The sequence below is a fragment of the Mobula birostris genome, chromosome 14 (assembly GCF_030028105.1).
Source record: "Mobula birostris isolate sMobBir1 chromosome 14, sMobBir1.hap1, whole genome shotgun sequence".
Lineage (NCBI taxonomy): Eukaryota > Metazoa > Chordata > Chondrichthyes > Myliobatiformes > Myliobatidae > Mobula > Mobula birostris.
In genome coordinates, this window is record NC_092383.1 from 66,717,827 (window position 1) to 66,734,428 (window position 16,602).

Below are 16,602 nucleotides of genomic sequence, written 5' to 3' on the forward strand. Positions count from 1 at the left end.
CATTACAACCTTACTTTTATATTCCAGCCCTCTTGAGATGAGTGCTGACATTGCATTTGTCTTCCTTACTACTGACTCAACCCATAATTTAACCTTCAGCAATCCAACTAGGACTCCTAAGTCTCTTTCCACTTCCAATTTCTGAATTTGCTTCCTATTCAGAATATAGTCTACACCTTTATTCCTTTTACTATTCCCTTCACTGTATTCCACCTGCCACTTCTTTATCCATTTTCCTAATCTAACCAAGTCCTTCTGCAAACTCCCTGCTGCCTCAAAAGTGCCTGCCCCTCCACCTATCTTTGTATCATCCACAAAATTGGCTATAAAGCCATCAATTTTGTCATCCAGTTCATTGACATACTGTATAACATGAAAAGAGGTGAACAAAGCATTGACTCCACAGTAGAACACTGCTAGTTACTAGCAGCCAACCAGTAAAGGTCCCCTTTGTCCCATTCTTTACTTTTTGTCAGTCAGCCATTCTTCTGTCTACACTAATATACTGTGTTTCCTGAAATGCCATTGACTCTTGTTTAGCTGCCTGCTGTCTGGCACCTTGTTAAAGGTCTTCTGAAAATCCAAGCAAACAACATTCACTGACTCTCATTTCTCTGTCCTGACTGTTATTTCCTCAAGGAATTTCAACAGATTTGTCAGGCAATATCTCTCCTAAAGGAAACATTGCTGATTTCAACCTACTTTATTGTGTGCCTCTGAGTACTCCAAAACTTCATCCTTAATAATGCATTCAAACATCATGCCAACTATAAAGTCAAGTCAACTGGCCAATAATTTCCTGACTTTTGCATCTCTCCCTTCTTAAAATGTGGAGTAATGTTTGTGATTTTCCAGTTCTCTGAATATTCCAGAATCTAGTAATTCTTGAAAGATGTCTACTAATATCCCTACAGTCTCTTCAGCAATATATTTCTGAACTCTGGGTGAAGTCCATCTAATCCAGGTGACAATCCACCTTCAGACCTTACAGCTTCCTGAGCATCTTCTCCTTAGTAATAGCAACTACACTCACTTCTGCCCCCTGACTCTCTTGAATTTCTGGCATACTGTTGGTGTCTTCCATAGTGAAGACAGATACAAAATACTTTTTCAGTTTGTCTGCTATTTATTTGTTTCCTATCATTACCTATTCAGTGTCATTTTCCAGTGGTCGGATGTCCACTCCTAAAATGTATATATCTGAAAAAAATGGCATCCTCTTTTATATTATTGGCTAGCTGACCCTCATATTTCATCTTTTCTCTCATTATTGCTTTTTAAATTGTCTTTCGTTGGTTTTCAAAAGCTTCCCAATCCTCTGTTCTTTTTGCTATATATGCCCTCTTTTTTGCCTTTATGCTGTCTTTGACTTCTTTTGTCAGCCACAGTTGCCTCATCTTTCCTTTAGAATACTACTGCTTCTTTTGGATGTGTCTGTCCTGCATATTCCAAATTTTTCCCAGAAACTCCAGCTATTGCTTTTCTGCCATCATTCCTGCTATTGTTCCCTTCTTATCAAATATTCCCAGCTCCTTGCTCATGTCTCTGTAGTTCCCTTTATTCAATTGTAATACCAGTATATCTGATTTTAGCTTCTCACTCTCAAACTGCAGGGTGAATTATATTATACTATGATCACTGCCTATCAGGGTTTCATTACCTTAAGTTTCCTCATCAAATTTGGTTCACAACATCCAATCCAAAATTGCCTTTTGCCTAGTGGGCTTGACTGCAAGCTACTCTAAATGGCCATCTCATAGACATTCTACAAATTCCTCAGCTTGGGAAGTAACACCAACATGACTCTGCAAACTACTTGCATATTGAAATCTGCTATGACCATGGTTACACTTTTCTATCTCCTGTTGTAATTTAAGACATAGGATCAGAATTAGGCCATTTGGCTCATTGAATTTGCTCTGCCATTCCATCGTGGCTGATTTATTATCCCTCTCAGCCGCATTCTGTTGCCTTTTTCCCATAACCTTTCATGCTTTGACTAATCAAGAACCCATCAATCTCCACTTTAAATATACCCAATGACTTCCGTAGATTCATCACCCACTGGCTAAAGAAATTCCTCCTCATTTCTGTTTTAGATGGACATCCCTCTATTCTGAGGTTGTGCCCCCTAGTCCTAGCCTCCCCACTATAGGAAACATCCACTCTATCTAGGTCTTTCAATATTTGATAGGATTCAGTAAGATCTTCTACCCCCATTCTTCTAAACTGTGAGTACAGGCCCAGAGCCATTAAATGCCCCTCATACATTAACCCTTTCATTCTTGCAATCATTATCATTAACCCTTTCATTCTGGGAAATATTCTTGTTAACCACCTCTGGACCCTCGTCAATGCCAGCACATCTTGTCTTAGATAAGAGACCCCAAACTGCTCACAATACTCCAACAGTGGTCTGAAAAATGCTTTATAAAGCCTCAGCATTATATGCTTGCTTTTATATTCCAGTCCCCTCAAAATGCATTTGCCTTTTGTGCCACTCACTCAACCCATAAGTTAACCTTTAGGGAATCCTGCATGATGACTCTCAAGACCCTTTGCGCCTCTTATTTTTGAATTTTCTTCCCATTAGAAAATATTCTATGCTTTTTATTCCTTCTACCAAAGTGCATAACCGTACACTTCCCTACATTGTATTCTATCTACCACCTCATTGCCCATTCTCCTAATCTGTCCAAGTCCTTCTGCAGACTCCCTGCTTCCTCAACACTGCCTGCCTCTCCACCTATCTTCTGCAAACTTGGTCATAAAGCCATCAATTCTGTTATGCAAGTCATTGACATCATATAACGTGAAAAGAAGCAGTCCGAACACCAGTCCTGGCAGAACACCACTAGTCACTGGCAGCCAACCACAAAAGACTCCATTTATTCTCACTCTTTGCCTCTTCCCAGTCAGCCAATCTACCCATGCTAGTAGCTTTCCTGTAATATTATTGGCTCTTACCTTGTTTCACAGCCTCATGTGTGGCACCTTGTCAAAAGGCCTTCTGAAAATCCAAGTAAACAACATCCTCTGATTCTCCTTTTACTGTCCTGCCTGTTATTTCCTCACAGAATTCCATCAGATTTGCCAGGCAAGATTTCCCCTGAAGGGCCTATTTTATCATGTGCCTCCAAGTATCCTGAAACCTCATTCTTCATATTAGACTCCAACATCTTCCCAAACACTCAAGACAGGCTAATGGCCTATAATTTCCTATCTTTTGCCACCATTACTTCTTAAAGTGTGGAGTGATAGTTGCAATTTTCTGGCCTTCTGTAAACAATTCCAGAATCCAGTGATTCTTGTAAGATCAGTACTAATGTCTCCACATTTTTTTTAGCTACCTCTTTCAACTCTGGGATGTAGTCCATCTGGTCCAAGTGGTCTTTCTACCTTCAGACCTTTCAAATTCCCAAACACCTTCTCCTTAATAATAGCAATTACACTCTCTTCTGCCCCTGACACACTTGAATTCCTGGCATAGTGCTGGTGTCTTGCACAGTGAAGACTGATGCAAAAAAGTTCGTCCACCATTTCTTTGTTCCCATTAATACCCTTCCAGCATCATTTTCCTTTTTTAAGTTGCCTTCTATTGGTTTTTAAAAGCTTCCCAATCCTCCTAGCTTCCCACGAATTTTTGCAATATTATATGCACTTTCCTTTGATTTTATGCTTTCTTTGAGTTCCCTTGGCAGCCATGGGTGCCTCATTCTCCCATTAAAATTCTTCTTTGGGATATATCTATCCTGCGCCTTCCGACTTGATCTCAAAAACTCCAGTCATTGCCATTCTACTATCGTCCCTACTAGTGTCTCGTTCAAATCAACTGTGACCAGCTCCACTCCTATGTAATTCCCTTTAATACATTGTAATGCTGATACATCTGATTTTAAGTTCTCCCTCTCTCAAACTGCAGAGTGAGTTTTATCAGATTCTGAAGGTTTCTTTATCTTAAGCTCCCTAATCAAATCTGGTTTTTAACACAACATCCAATCCAGAATTGCCCTTTCCATAGTGGGAATCCACAAGCCGTTTTAAAATGCTATCTCGTAGGCATTCTACAAATCCCCTCTCTTGGGATACACTCCAAATGATGTTCCCACTCTACCTGCATATTGTAAATCTGCCCTTTCTATCTTTCTATTTGTTGTTGTAATTTGTACCTCACATCCCAGCTACTGTTCAGAGGCCTGTATATAACTCCCATCAGGGATTTTTTATTGTTACAGTTTCTTATCTCTACCCTTAAGGATTCTACACCTTCTGATCCTAAGCCATCTCTTTCTCATGATTTGATTTCAATTTTTTTTTTAGCAGCAGAGCCACTCCACCCTTCTGCCATCTGTCTGTCCTTTCAATACAATGTGTATCCTTAAATGTTAATTTCCCAACTATGATCTACTTTCAGCCATGACTCAGTGATAACCAAAACCTTATACCTACCAATCTCTAACTGCACTACAAAATTTATTTTATTTCGTAACACCTTCAGTCCTGTGTTCAGCACCCTTTTTGATTATGCCCCCGTGTACACTTGATCTCATCCTACTGACTGCAATTTTCCCTGCCATCTGCCCCTCCAGCAAGGCTGAGGAGGTGAAAATTGTATCAGATTTAACGGTAAAATATGTCATTCTTTTTCTTTTTCTTTCCTACCTGATAAATTGACAAGCTGCTGGCCACAGAGGAAACTAACAGCAGAACTCTACAGCTGTGGACTAGGAGAGGTGGTTGCGGCAATAAGGAGAGGATTGGAAACTGAAGACTGGGAAAGGAGATGGTGGGTGGAGGAGGTGGGGAGGGGGGCAATGGTAGAATCTGGGAGAGAGGTGACATCAAAGGTAGGCTGAGCAGAGTACTTCTGCTCCACTTGGTCAGCAGGGCGTGTTGTGAAAAGCAGCTGATGCTCAGACAAGAAGTTCACAGCTCTCCCTCGGTGCTGGGTTTCCAGGATCCTGTGTGAGGCCAAACTGCAATGTAGAAACTTAATTTTATTATAGCTCATAAATGTTAGGCATATTCATTTCTGAATATGGAGTCGGGGTGTGAGTCAAGAGGCACGTGTCTATATGTATCTATTGTACTTTTCCCTTTTACTCAATCTGTCACTTTCTCCTTCATTTTGACCACCTGCCTTTGTGGCTTTACTAAACATGGACATGTGGCATCCTCTCCTATCATTCAAGTCCCACTTGTATTCAGATAAAGTCCTTTATGCTGCAATTCACTGTTCTCCTCTTTTGTGTCTTTTATATTCACCAGATTCTGACTGAGAAAGCCAGAAATCTTAGTATAAAGTATACATAGTCTTATTCTGCCCCAGGAATACTCCTTGGTATCATTGATTATATACAGTATTGCACAATCACAAATTCCTGTTCTTGCAAAGTTGGTGTGGGCGTAAATATCCTGTTGCTTGGCAATATCAGTTGTCTAACAACTTTTTTTGTAAACTGCAACAAGTATTCCCATGAAAATTTATGATTGGCATCATTGAGTCTACTGGGAAAATGAACCGTTAGTTCCAGTATAAAGAATAATGGAAAATATACTAAAAGTCTATTTGTAGCATTGACTGCCCATATTATTTTTTTCCTGATATTTGTTCTAAATCAATGAAATCAGTCATCAGAAAGGAAAATAAGGGACTTGTTACAGAAGAATGTGCTGCTTAGATTTCTATCTTCAGAGGATTTGCAGATAGTGAATTACAACTAGATCTTTGAAATTCTGATTTTATTCCACTCCATAAACTTTTTTCCATTAGTATTTCATTTATTGCACGTATTACTGCAGTGGAATTCAGCCTTTCTACCAAGATATTTCGCAGGATAGCAGATTCCAGTTTTGACATGCTCTTATTTAAAAATGATAACCAATGAAATTAAAAGTGGCTGGATCATACTGAATTTGTATCAGCTGAAATAAAAGCTGGATAAAAATAATTCTTTTGTTATCTATTAAATTAAACTGCATATCAATTTTTAAGTAAATGTATATCTTGGTTGCAGTTTTATTACTTGAAAATTTTGCAAGGAGTTCTGAACTAGTCAATTAAGATACTAAAAAGTTATTAACATTTTGGATATGACTCAGGATACAAAATTCTACATCTTATCACCAATTCTGCTTTGTCATGTCTAATCCTCTGTTCTGAAAATAAGGCCCGGTATGGTATTAAATATATCAGTAATCTACATTACCCAAATATAATTAATCCAATTAGTTTAAGCAATCCTCTTTATGTCAGATCTTACCTGCTTCTCTTCAGAAACTTTTAATGGGAGGAAATGTTGGTTTGAATGACCATCAAATTTATCTCTGATTCCTTACCATTTATTGACTTCTGGTTGTTTGGGTATTTCGCTGTGGGTTGAGGGCTTCTCTTTCTAAATTGCAACTGGACTAATTTTTGTTGCACAATACAGTTAAATCCTTTGGCTTGTACTGACAATGAAAGTGGAGGGAGCTCCTTTCTCATTAATAATGAGACGAAGCCTACTTAAAACCAATGGAATAGAATGTAGCAATTGTAATACACTGAAATCTAAGTTAATGTTTAGCTTACTATTTAAAATAAATGATAATAGAGTTAACCAGAAATAAATGTTTCAAATTGGATCTTCATATTTGTAGATCATTGACTTCGGTCTTGCCAGACACACTGACTCAAAAATGACAGGGTATGTGGTTACACGGTGGTACCGTGCACCTGAAATCATCTTGAACTGGAGGCATTACACTCAGACCGGTGAGTTCAATTGCATCTAATCACACAAGTCATTTACTTTCAGGCAAAAATGTTTTTATCACAACATGGTTAAATATTTATAGTAAATCAACTTGTACTGAAATGTAAAATGCTGATAATACAGAAGTCAGTCAATATTTAGAAAAAAAACAAAGACCGTCACAGTTCAGATAATAAATGGCATTCTTTTATTGTTAGTGGTTTTGGTTTCACGCTTTGAATTTTGGTAGATTTTGTTGTAAAATGGCAAAGGCTTCTTAAAAATTACTGTTGAATATTGTTATCTATTTACATATTGCCTTCAGAGATTGTATTAAAATTATTTGAAAGTACTGCTCAGTCAGCTACTGCTGACAGAGCAAAACAGTTTATTAGCAAAATCAAAGTTCAAAGGTTAATTTATTATTGAACTATAAAACTTGAAATTCTTCCTCAAGTAGCTTTGAAACCAAGAAAGAAGAGAAAGGCAACATGATCATCAACCGCCAAAATCCCTCCTCCCCACACAAAAAATGAACAAACAAGGAACAGGTGCATCAACTCCCAAATACCTCCTCCCACACAAAAAAAAACAAACAGAACAGACACATCGACCCCCAAATACCTCCTCCCACACAAAAAAATGAACAAAAGAACAGGCACATCAACCTCAAAATCCCTTCTCCTGCACAAAGAACTAATGGAATAGGTACATCAACCCTCAAATCCCCTGCCCCGCACAAAACCATCGAGAAAGATCAGGCAAAAAAAAACATAGAATATTAAAAACTATAGGACTGTAACAAGTCTATAGTCCAAGTTCACATCCAAAACGCAGAAAACCTGGTCCATACCCTGCCGCAGACCTTTCATGGACATGAGTATCATAATTTATCTTTTTTATGTCTGAAGGGAGAAAAAGTAATAATACATAAATGTTAATGTTCCAGCATTCTCGGTCCACCCCATGCCGTATGTCCCAACACTGACGAGGCTGCACATATTACAGATGCTTCACTGTATTGGAAGGTGATGATGGGCCAAATCTGTAGAATGTGGAATTTCTTTTTATATTTCCCTCCAGAGGCAAGCAATTCATAGTGGGCAGCAAGGGCTGGATCACACTCTGAATGTATGATATAATTTTCCTGAGGAACATTTACTAATGATAGTAATTCATCTTGGATTGTGAAAAAGCAATGCAGAAGAACCAGATTCTGCTCACTTCTGAGACCTATTTTTATTTATGAATTAACAGGACATAATATCTGGTTCAAAATTAAATGCAGTGTTTTGCCCATTTTACAACCATGTAACAGCTTTCTTTTTTTTGGTTTTCAATTTCAGTTGATATTTGGTCCGTCGGTTGCATATTTGCTGAAATGTTCAATGACAGGATATTGTTCAAAGGAAATGACTGTATCCTTTTATCCAGAATTGATGATGTAATTCATGCTTACCTATAGACTCCTAATTTTCTTGGGCTAACTTATTGCAGTAGTTAAAATATTAATATGTGACTTAAATTAGAGAACATTATTTACTAGTCTTGTAATTTACAAATGGAAAGGAGGGAATCAATTATATAATCTTTTTATTTTTAGTCATTCTCAATATATGCTAAATATTATTTATAATATTTCTAGTAAAATTTTACGTTATGAAGAACAACATAGAATTATCAACTTTCAAAGAGTTCCTAACTGGTTGAAGAAGGCTTAGAAGTACTAAACAGATCAAGAAAGTTACCAGGCTTAGGTCTCTGATCGAAGCTTACTTAGATGATTTCACCTCTGTCAATGGACAGAGTACAATGATTTTTAACTTAAGTAGGATACAGACAAAATCACTCTAGGTTGCTTCCATTGATTTCTACTAGATACGGTGCAGGTGTAGTCATGGGCTCATTTTGATGGTCTCCTGCTTGTTGAATTCTTTTCTTGCCTAAATCCATACAGGCAGAATGACCACTCGAAGTACTTTATAGTTGTTAGGTGCAGTTGTTAGGTGGATGTGACTTTTTTTGTTGATTTGGACCAGTCCTATAGGTACAATATGTTTAATATCCAGTTCTGAAGTCATGACCTTCTCAAGCAATGTTGTGAAATGAGGTGAGAATTCTTGAGAAGGAAGTTTTACTTCACTCTTGAATCTTCATGCTTAAAAGTCAAAGAGGTGTTTGCAACTTCTACAGACAGTTGAACTACAATGGTATTATAAACTACTATCAACGACTGGAGATGATGTGGAAATATTGGGAATGATAATTCTCTGCCTTTTGGGCATGTATTTTCATGATGCTGTTTGGTTTAATTTTTTTCATGTTGGTGCTTTTGACATACTTTATTTTTAGCTTGAATGCCTATTAATTTATATTCATCATGCATACACATTTTAAAAACTAAATCTTATCTAATTTGTTAATCAGCTGAACCAGTGATTGCATTGAATTACTATTGCTGGAAATTGGAATATTACAGTTCAACCTACTTTTATTCATGATTATAGACAGAAATTTTAAAGACAATATTGATTCTTAACCAAAAGAATCAGACCTAGATCAGCTAGCGAAGATTATGAAGATAACAGGAACTCCTGGGACTGATTTCATTCAGAAATTAGAAAGCGTTGAGGTAATGCACCATTAAAGACTAGATTCTCTGCACTGTTTTACTTTAATAACTTATGCAGTTTTAATAAATTTTGAGTACTTCATTTACTTGTTGGCCTTTGAGAATTTCTTTTGAATCATTGTAACAGTACATATTAACAGCCATGAATTTTGATGTGATATCTGTCTTTAACAGATGCTAGTATTTTTAGTGTACTCCAATAAATGTTGTATATTAATGCAAGGCATTGAGCCCCTAACCTAAGTATCTAAATATTTTCTGATTTGAGTTAGGTAATATCAGACACTACAGATACCATCAGTAAGTTGACCTGAATTTTACATTTCTGTTTCTAGTACAATTCACAGTATGTGATCAGACAAGCCAGAACCAGCTATAGTGGATTCTGGTTAATTGGGTCATCCGTTAATCAAGGCCACTTATTTGGAACAACTCTTAAACAAAAAAAAATTGAGAAAATAGCTGGGATTCCCTTCGTCTATTTGGGATGCTATGCCCTTTAATTAGGACAGGAGAATGTTGCTGAGGTTTCTAACTAGTGATAGTTGTGTGGCCATTAGACAATACACCATGCTTAGAGTGAACAGTTTTTAAATATTGTCACTTGCATGTATTTGTGTTCAAAAAACAGTGATTTTTGCACTGATAGTTGGTGAGTGACAAGCACTAAGAGAATTCAGAACTGTTTGCTATCTACAGTTTCAAACATTTAGGCTTGGAGATGTCAATAACGGCTATAAGTAAAAATGAAATGATTTCACAACTTCAAGTTAGGAACTACAAAGAATTTGAAGGTATTGACAATCATCTTGAATGTTACAATGAAAATGAAGACTTGGAGGACGCAATCATCAGAAGCATTGTTTGAAGGCAGTCATTGTCTGCACTAGGTGTCTGCGCTGATTTTGTTCCTTTACGGCAGGGGTTCCTGGACTGGGGTCCACAGTCCCCACAATTAATAGTAAGGGTCCATGGCATAAAAAGGGTTGGGAACCCTTGATTTACAATCAATCAAAAGAACACAGCAGCATACATTGGATTAATGCCTCCGTCAATAACTATTAGGAACTAATACACGGTTTTCTAGCACTGTAGTAGTTTTGGTAGTGTTCTGATTTCTTTTGTATTTCATTTAAATACATAATTTGTTACTCACTTAAACAGTAGTTTGTCTCTTTTATATACCTTTGTAACTACTTCCATGAAACTTTGGCTAATTGGGGCAAAATGTTACTGATCTCAGTGTGTCCCAATTAACCAAAATCCACTGTATAGTAACACGCTATTAATTTGGTATGCTTGGGAGATTGGGGTCACACAGTCAGATTTTCAGAAATATCACTCCTATTAAAATCCTAACATACTTTTAATTTTCCTTAATTTCAGATATTACACAGTGGTATGTGAACATTTCAGGGGAATTCAGGAAGGGGCATTGATGAATTAAAGGCAGTACAGGAAACCACACCTGGTGGGCCGGGTGCAAAAAATTGGGAATTCTGAATAATCAGATAACAGATTATTGGAGTTTTACTGGGAAATTTCAAGTGCACATCACATCCAGTGCAATTCTGACATCTTTTATACTGGAAGCCAGTAGCATCCACAAATCTGACTACTTTCCACCCCATCCCTGATCTTGATTAGATTAAATGCTACAGCCAGATTCTGCTAATTGTGCCCACTTGTGACACTATAAGACAACTGTTAGAATTAAGCTTTTGTTTGTGAGAAATACTCTGCACCTTGAAGAAAGGTTTTAAGATTTTATTAAGTTACAAAATTTAACTGAAATGATGTTAGCACTAGATGGAGCAAATGACCCTCTATCTCTGCCACAATGGTTTTGCTGAATGTTTTTGTACGGCATTTTTAAGATGTTTTCAGGGATTTTAATATTAAATCATTTACACCTCTTGTGCTAGACCAGTAGTTTACTCTGTGGGGTGCATGACTCCCCGGGGAAGGAATGTAAAATATCAAAGATTACAGAATGGTTTGTAAGTTTTTAATTATATTGAGGCAATTTAGTTAGAACATTCCTTAAAAAACGGTAAAAATGAAGAAAAATGAAATGAGCATTGCAGCTCCCTTGTGCTGCCTGACAGGAATCTCTGACACAATTTAAACTCATTGAAAGGAGCAGCCTTATGACATCATCAGGCATGTCACTACATTGCACACCACATTGTCCTTCTTCTTTTATTAGGAATATTTAAATAATTTTATAATGAGATGTATTCAACAGATGTTAAATATTTCTCTCTGGAAAAATAACTTCCAATGCTGATTTCTCCTAACTGTTTTCTTAGTTGCATTTGCTCTGCCCTATGCCAGTCTGTCAGCACCATTTACCACATATTTTGGATGTGCTCACAGCTGTACATTTCCAGCTGAATACAGTACAACATAAAGTTGTTAATTTATTGGGAGGCTTTCCAACATTATGTAATACATTAATTTTTATTTTTAGGCCCAAGAGTATATTAGAACGCAACCCTACATTAAGAAAAAGGACCTTTCTTCCCTCTTTCCCAATAGCAGTCCTTCAGGTAAGTTAATTTGTTCTTTCTTGACCAATGTCAGATTAATTTTCCCTTCATTATGATTAATCATTTGAAACAGCGGTTCAGTTTTAAAGCTTTATAATTCGATGAATCATCTTTCTTTTTCAGTTTTTGGCTTGTCTGACCCATTTATGGGAATTATTAAACTGGAAGAATCAAAAATTAGGCAATTAGAATATGCATCTTAAATGCCCTTGGATGATTTGTTGAAGCAGTAGAGATTATTTTTTACTGTGATTATACATGATTGTTTTAAGCAGCAGTTGAAGTTTCATGTTGAGAATGTGGGTATACTCAAGTTGTACGACCACTACAGGATTGCTTAGGCCATGAATTCACAAACTGAGTAATAGGCAGTGTGTCACAGCTACTTAATAGGTCAGGTCTATTTCTCATAACAGACCTGGATTTCGAAATCAATTTAAAACCCAGGACCTCTATGCTCCGGATTGTGATTATCATTGCATGTGTCGTTGAGAAGAGGGGAAATCTTATGTCACCGGCATATTGACCGTCACCCATCAAGTTGATGGAAGATGTTTAGCATTCAGTGTGTTGCATTTTTTGTTGCCAGCCAGTTGTACTTGCTGATTAAGATATTTTCTTGGCTGACATTAGGGGGTTTGACGTATGGCAGAATGGGAAGCCATGGTAGTTGGATTGAGCTCAGCATTCCACAAATTGTTCTCATGACCACCCTTAGCTAAACATCAACTGCATTCTAGTGGTTAATTTTTCAACCAGATCAAGCAGCAGGGCTCTACTGTTGAGAAAGCGAGCAACGTTGTGCAAAGTGTGTAACTTCACCCTATGCTTGCCTGTTTTCAAGCAAGATTGATTATAGACTTAAGTTTTACTCCAATATTCTAAAGGTACTGATGATAGAGCAAAGTACTATTACTGGGTAATTCAGCGTTGGTCATGGGTAAGGGATTGACCACAGCACTGAACATCAAGTTTTTTAGGGAGTTAACTTTGCACGGGTGGGGGGGGGGGGGGCGGAATGTCAACTCAGACCATGAGAGGGCTGCGTCGGGCATTTTCATGCCCTACAAGGGGCAGATTGGAAGTCTGTGTGGGGCGCCACAAATGAAGTGTTAAGTTCATGGTCTTGAAAGCATTTGGGCAAAGTTTGCATGTTTTAAGTGAGGATGTGTAAAACAAAGCAGTGTGTTCAGGATACTTAACAGTTATATTGAGAACTTTGTGAATTTGCTTCTTTTTTGCCTATCAGGTAGGAATGCAATATTACACGATAAAGAGATCCTGTGAAAATATTAAGAACCAAGTATTAAATGTGCACCTTACTGAATCAAATTCAATATGCATTTGTTATATACAAGATGATTATTTTATCAATACAAGTGTTCTGGAATTGCCTTTTGTTCCAAGTTTACATGTGAAATTACAACAGTACTATTCATAGTGTACTAAAAGGTATGGTTATACCATTTCATAACAGTTATATCCATCTGTGGAGTGTGCATTTCCCACATTAGTCCCATGGGAGCTCAAAAACAGAGTGGATGCAAATCATCCTTGACCCCGAGGGACTGACTTTAGCGAGGAAGAAGATACCACACCACCAATCTGAAAACACTAGCTGTAGTATATGAATCATAGCTGATGACACACATTATACTTTAAATTGTGGCACACAGTCTGTGAACCAGGACATGTAAACTGTAAACAACATAATTATGCAGAGATAACGAATGGATCTTTACTGCTTCCTCAGCTATTTCTTTCCAAATGAGCAGAGATAGCATCGGATAATAAAATTATCTTTTCAAGTTCTCCTTCCCTGTACTCCATTTGCCCTCACGGTTATGGTGAATTAATTCTGATTATGTATCCAGTCGAGGCATTGCTCCTGAACTGCAGATTGCGCATTTAATCCAGATATGCCACCTGTAACACAGCAAACAATCTAAACAGTTTTAAACTCTCTCTTGCAGCCAACAGACATCCCAGGTTGTATTAATTATTGGGCCCCTCTAAAATTCTCACTGGCCATTTTCCCATTGAGAAGCAATTGCTGGCAGGGCAGTCGATGATGTACTTAAAGCTGTCATGCTCCTCACAAAGCAAGGTTACATTTCACTCATTAACTTCCAGGTACTGGGTGAAGCAGTGTATGAAATGAGTTGGAGCAAGTCAGATCTAAAGGAAGAGGTGAAGCAGGGAGGAAATTCATGGCAATAGTACTTTAAACCTTTCCCATCTGCTCAGATTTCTACAAGTTTAATGGGCATATAGTTAATGTAACTCAGTTTTTTTGTTTTCTCCATATCTATTTATCATGTATTTCATTATAATGCTGTTGTAAAGTTAACAAATTTCATAATTTGTCGGTGTTGTTAGTTCTGATTCTGAAGTTACTTATCTTAAACTTATGGCTCCAGTTTTATACTTCCTTAACCAGGGAAAATCACTATCTACCTTGTCCAGTCCCAACCTAATCTTATAAATAAGGCCATCGCTTATCAGCCTGCTATGCTCCAATAAGAACACACTCAGTTTTTCTGATATCTTCAAACTAAAGCCTGCCATTCCATGAAATATCCTGCTCAATCTTTTCTGCATTCTTCCTCATACCAATACATTCTTCCTGCAGGGCAATGACAAAAACTGTATGAGTGTGGTTTAACCAATCTTTTATCCAGCTGCAATATGATGTCCCAACTCTTACACTCAATGCCTCAGCCTTTTATTTCAAGCACGCCAAATGCCTTTTTCACTGCCCTATGCATCTGTGTCACGATGGAACTATGAACTTGTACCCATGGGTCCTTACGTACATCAATGCTCCTAAGTTCCCTGTCATTAACAGTACATATCCTGCTTGTATTTGAAGCCCAATATGCATTACCTCACAATTACCTGCATTTAAATTCTATCCGTGACAGATCTGAGTGGAGCACCAAACACAGTATACAGGAAAGGCCAGGGTCACCTCTACTTCCTGAGGAGATTGAGATCCTTTGGAGTACGTAGGCCACAATTCACATGTTCTACCAGTCTGTTGTCGCCAGTACAATCTTCTATACGGTGGTGTGCTGGGGCAATGGCATCAACATGGGTGATGCCAACAGGCTCAATAAACTGGTTAGAAAGGCTGGCTCTGTTATAGGAGTCAAACTGGACGCACTGGTGGCTGTGGTAGAATAAAGGACCCTACAGAAAATCCTGGCAATTCTGGAAAATGTTTCTCACCCTCTGCGTTCCACCATTGCTGAACAGAGGGTGAGAAACATTTTAGTAATAAAGTAAGACAACTGCGCTGCTCCAATGAGGTCATTCTTACCCTTGGCCATTAGGGCCTATAACGAATCAACCTGTAGCCAGCGAAGTGATGACCCTCTCCTGTTAGACTGTTTGAGGTAACTTATTTTTTATTCTTTCTACTTTTCTTCTAATATTTATATCCATGCATTTGTAATGCTACTGTGACACCATAATTTCCTTTGGGATGAATAAAGTATCTATCTATCATCATAACCCCATCCAACTTTCCAGCTGATCCTTAGACAAACTTTTCCGCTCTTGACAACTCCCCCAATTTCCATGTTGGCAAATTTATGAACTCAACCATCTATTTTCTCATCCAAGTATATGACAGACAACAGATGCCCAAGCACTGATCCTTGCAGAACACCATTAGTCACAGACTTCCAGTCAGAAAAACAACATTCCACTACTACCATGGAGTCAATTCTGAATTCAGTTTGCCAACAGACCTTAGATCCCCCATATACTTTAATCTTCTGGGACCACGCTGCCATGCAGGACCTTGTCAAACTTTGCTGAAGTCTATGTATACCACTACTTTCAATTTTGTTAATTACTTCTTTTTAAAAAAAAACTCATATCGGATTTGTGAGACAGAATCTTCCTTGCACAAAACTCTGCTGACTCACCCAAATCAGTCCCTGCCTTTCCAAGTGAATATAATATGAAACAAGTCCTTTGGAATTTTTTCAATAAACTACCTACTACTAACGTAAAGATCACCAACATGTACTTCCTTGTTTTATCAGTAATAAATATAAATAACATTTGTTTCCTCCTGTCTTCTGGTACATCACCCAAGCCTAACGAAAATCTCTTTCCTTGCTTTCCATAGTGTCTTGGAATAGATCCTGTATTTGACATTTCATTTCACAGCGGGGATTTTGCTAAGACCAGAAACTCCCCCAAATAACACCAATGATTATGCAAGGCCCTATATTCATCTCCACCGTATTTTTAAAAGCTGTGTGTCGGAGGTCTCTGTTGGTCAGAGTTGTCCATCGATATTGTGTCCTAGCTGTCTGGATACGCAAACCTGGGCAGTACGATATGGAGAGTAAGCTGTTGCCCATGTAACAAGCTCCCCCTCTCCACGCATTTGATGAACCCAAAGGAATGTCAGGGACCGATACAGTTAGGTATCAGAAGCATTGCAGGAGTTGCCAGTCAGTACTGAACTGCTTTAGGGACTCCAGCTCCTGATTTTTCCCTTGGTGTTTACTCCAAAAGCTTTAGTCGCAATGAGTGAATATAGTCGCAAGGCAGCAGAGGTTTGACATCAGAGTTTTCCTCCTTCTGGATGAGCTGCCAACCGTGGCTGACGAGCCCCATCTGCCCGAAGCGACTGGTTTTAAGGTGCCAGTAGCCCGCCTTT

At 38.0% G+C, this 16,602-nt stretch overlaps 1 protein-coding gene across 2 annotated transcripts in view; it reads left to right on the forward strand.

Moving 5' to 3' along the window:
- Positions 1–16,602, forward strand: part of LOC140209953 (mitogen-activated protein kinase 13-like) — a 74,158-nt gene that overhangs the window by 48,230 nt on the left and 9,326 nt on the right. For both annotated transcript variants that reach the window (XM_072278639.1, XM_072278640.1), the window contains 4 exons: positions 6,643–6,757; positions 8,084–8,155; positions 9,290–9,369; positions 11,843–11,921. In XM_072278639.1, coding sequence (XP_072134740.1) covers positions 6,643–6,757; positions 8,084–8,155; positions 9,290–9,369; positions 11,843–11,921 — 346 coding nt within the window. The remainder of the gene's footprint in view (positions 1–6,642; positions 6,758–8,083; positions 8,156–9,289; positions 9,370–11,842; positions 11,922–16,602) is intronic.